The following is a 2,713-nucleotide window of genomic DNA, read 5'->3' as shown; positions in this document are numbered from 1 at the left end:
CTTGTTCTTGTGTGTCACGCTCAGATGCTTGTTCATGCTTGGATGCTCATGCACAACACTGGTGGAGCCTGTTCACACTCAGTCATTCATTCCCATCCACGACTCCGGTGCACACACATTCACACACGTTCCGGCAGAATGTCAGTGAATGCTCAGGTTGAATTTTCAGCGGCAGATTTCAGACCTAGCATCAGTGGGAACAATGGTTGAAGTGGTAGTGTAGACAAGGCTCCATCTAACCCTGTTCAGAGTAGGAGGTGAATTACAGGTTCTAGTCTACCTATTGTAGAGAAGGCCTTATATGCTCACTCTTTTGCATGCAACTGCATTCTGGCCTAGACACTGACTTCAGTACTTGATAACGATGGCTTGTTCCTGCTCAGATGCTCACACTGAAATACTAAGATACCCAGTGCTGGTAAAGGCAAGAACTACTTAGATGCTCACTTTCCTGTGCAGGGCTAGTTCACAGCCCTGGTGGATATGTCACATGGACACTTATTGTTATACATGAAGCTGATGGCTGCGTACCGAACTAGAGTATTTTATTGCACCCATTCTCGTCTGCCACGCTGGTGTTTCTCATACATGATATCGGCTTGTGCCAATCCACCCTTAGACGCCGGCTGGGAGAAACAGTGCCCCAGGTTCCAGCCCCTGCTTGGGTACTTTATTTTTTCTCTCTCTAGTCTAAAGCACAGCAGGGGCCTGAGAGACCACAACAGGCAAGGCGCACAGAAGTGGTGCTGTAAACTGAGCTCCGTCTTGTGGCATCAGTATGGCGAGTGGAAGGGTTGTTTGTTTGCTTTGTTAAAGACACCATTCACTTTTAAATAAATAAAATCTGAAAAATTCATTTGGGAAATGGAATGGGCACTGGCCTTTCCTTGGTGGGTTAGGATGAATTTTAGCGTATGTTTAAAATAAGGTCTAATGGGGATTAACATCCCTCTGAGTGGCCGTGGTAACTATGTCTGGAAACCACAAATTTATCAGGGAGTAGGGAAAAGGCAAGGGATGTTACTGCAGCTGCTTCATTTGAAATGTCAACCTGGATATGCCACTGTGAATTGAGGTGCTTGAAGCTGCTCTGCTGTCTGAAATGGTCTCACTTTTACTATTTCCCTTTTACTCTTCCAGAGGTGACGTTATAGACCTCCCCGCCTCCTGAAAGGACACGTCAGACATGGGGCTGCTGAAGCAAACCAACAGCACCCTGGTCATGGAGGAGCTGGTCGTGGATGAGAAGCTGCCACTAGGCTGGTACTCCAATGGCATTGTCACTCCTAGCCAGGGTCTCCAAGGTTCCAGCAGCATGATGATGGACAGTACCAAGATCGTTGGGGTCCAGGTCATATTGATCGCAGCGTACTCCTTAATCATTCTCCTGGGATTCATTGGCAACTCCCTGGTGATCTACACGATAGTGAAATATAAAACCATGAGGACTGTAACCAACTTCTTCATCGCTAACCTGGCTGTGGCAGACCTCATGGTGGACACTCTCTGTTTGCCTTTCACCTTGGTGTACACGCTGCTGGATGAGTGGAAGTTTGGGGCTGTTCTTTGTCATCTGGTCCCTTATGCCCAAGCTTTGAGTGTCCATGTGTCTACCCTCACCTTAACTGTGATAGCTCTGGACAGGTATAGATGCATTGTTTTCCACTTGGACAGCAGGATCTCCAAGAGGCTCAGTTTCACGATCATAGCCATTACATGGTTGATTGGTGCGGTCCTGGCTGGCCCGCTGGCCATCTTCAGAGAGTACAGGCATGAGGAAATCCCATCCATCAACCTCAAAATAGCCGTCTGTTCTGAAAAGTGGCCTTCCGGAAATAATAGAGATGCCACCATTTATAGCCTTTCCATGCTCCTTCTGCAGTACATCCTTCCACTTGCCATTATCTGCTATGCCTACATCAGGATCTGGTTCAAGCTGAAAAATCATATCAGCCCCACCTCCAGCAGCAACAGCCAGTGCCGGAGGAAGAAGACAACAAAAATGCTAGTGATGGTGGTGGTGGTGTTCGCAGTTTGCTGGCTCCCCTTCCACATCTTCCAGCTTGCCATCGACCTGGATTTGGTGCTCATCTTCCATGAGTACAAACTCCTTTACACTGTCTTCCATGTGGTGGCCATGTGCTCCACATTTGTAAACCCCTTGCTCTATGGGTGGATGAACAAGAACTACCGGAATGGGTTCCTCACGTTCTTCAGCTGCCAGAACAAGCCTGAGAGTATCTACACTGACGGTTCAATTAGACGCCGGTCTTACACCTTCAAGGCCACCACTCTGAATGGGAGCATCAAGCACTCTGCTGGCAATGGGCAGCTGCCGACAGAGGTATAGAGATGAGAAACCCATTATCCACAGGGCAGAGACTGATTGCCCCGAACAGTTCCTCCCAGGACTGATGCCTTTTAGAGGGAAATGTTGTGTTGCCAAAATATTGTAGCTACCGTAGCCAAATGGAAGCACCTACTGTATCTATCAAAACAATCAACCCGGTGTACTGTCCATTCTGTCTTATGAAACAGGTTAAGTATTCTGTCCTTTGAGTTCTGTGCTTACTTGTCCAGAAGTACAGAGAGCAGTTTGTTTGTACGTAAGCACGGAAACATGTGTTGTACAAAGGATATTTCCATTTAAAAAATTAGGTGATTCTCTTCTGCTATTTGTTGTGAAAAAGCTTCCATTCACTGAAATAAGATC

The 2,713-nt window shown here is 47.1% G+C and overlaps 1 protein-coding gene across 1 annotated transcript; it reads left to right on the top strand.

Moving 5' to 3' along the window:
- Positions 1–1,186: 1,186 nt before the first annotated feature.
- Positions 1,187–2,350, top strand: LOC144269529 (neuropeptide Y receptor type 2-like). Its single transcript, XM_077825287.1, has one exon. The coding sequence runs from the start codon at positions 1,187–1,189 to the stop codon at positions 2,348–2,350; it is 1,164 nt and encodes a 387-aa protein (XP_077681413.1).
- The last annotated feature ends 363 nt before the right edge of the window (positions 2,351–2,713 follow it).

The sequence above is a fragment of the Eretmochelys imbricata genome, chromosome 8 (assembly GCF_965152235.1).
Source record: "Eretmochelys imbricata isolate rEreImb1 chromosome 8, rEreImb1.hap1, whole genome shotgun sequence".
Lineage (NCBI taxonomy): Eukaryota > Metazoa > Chordata > Testudines > Cheloniidae > Eretmochelys > Eretmochelys imbricata.
Note: the sequence above shows the minus strand (reverse complement) of the source record. Positions and strands in the feature narration are given on the sequence as shown.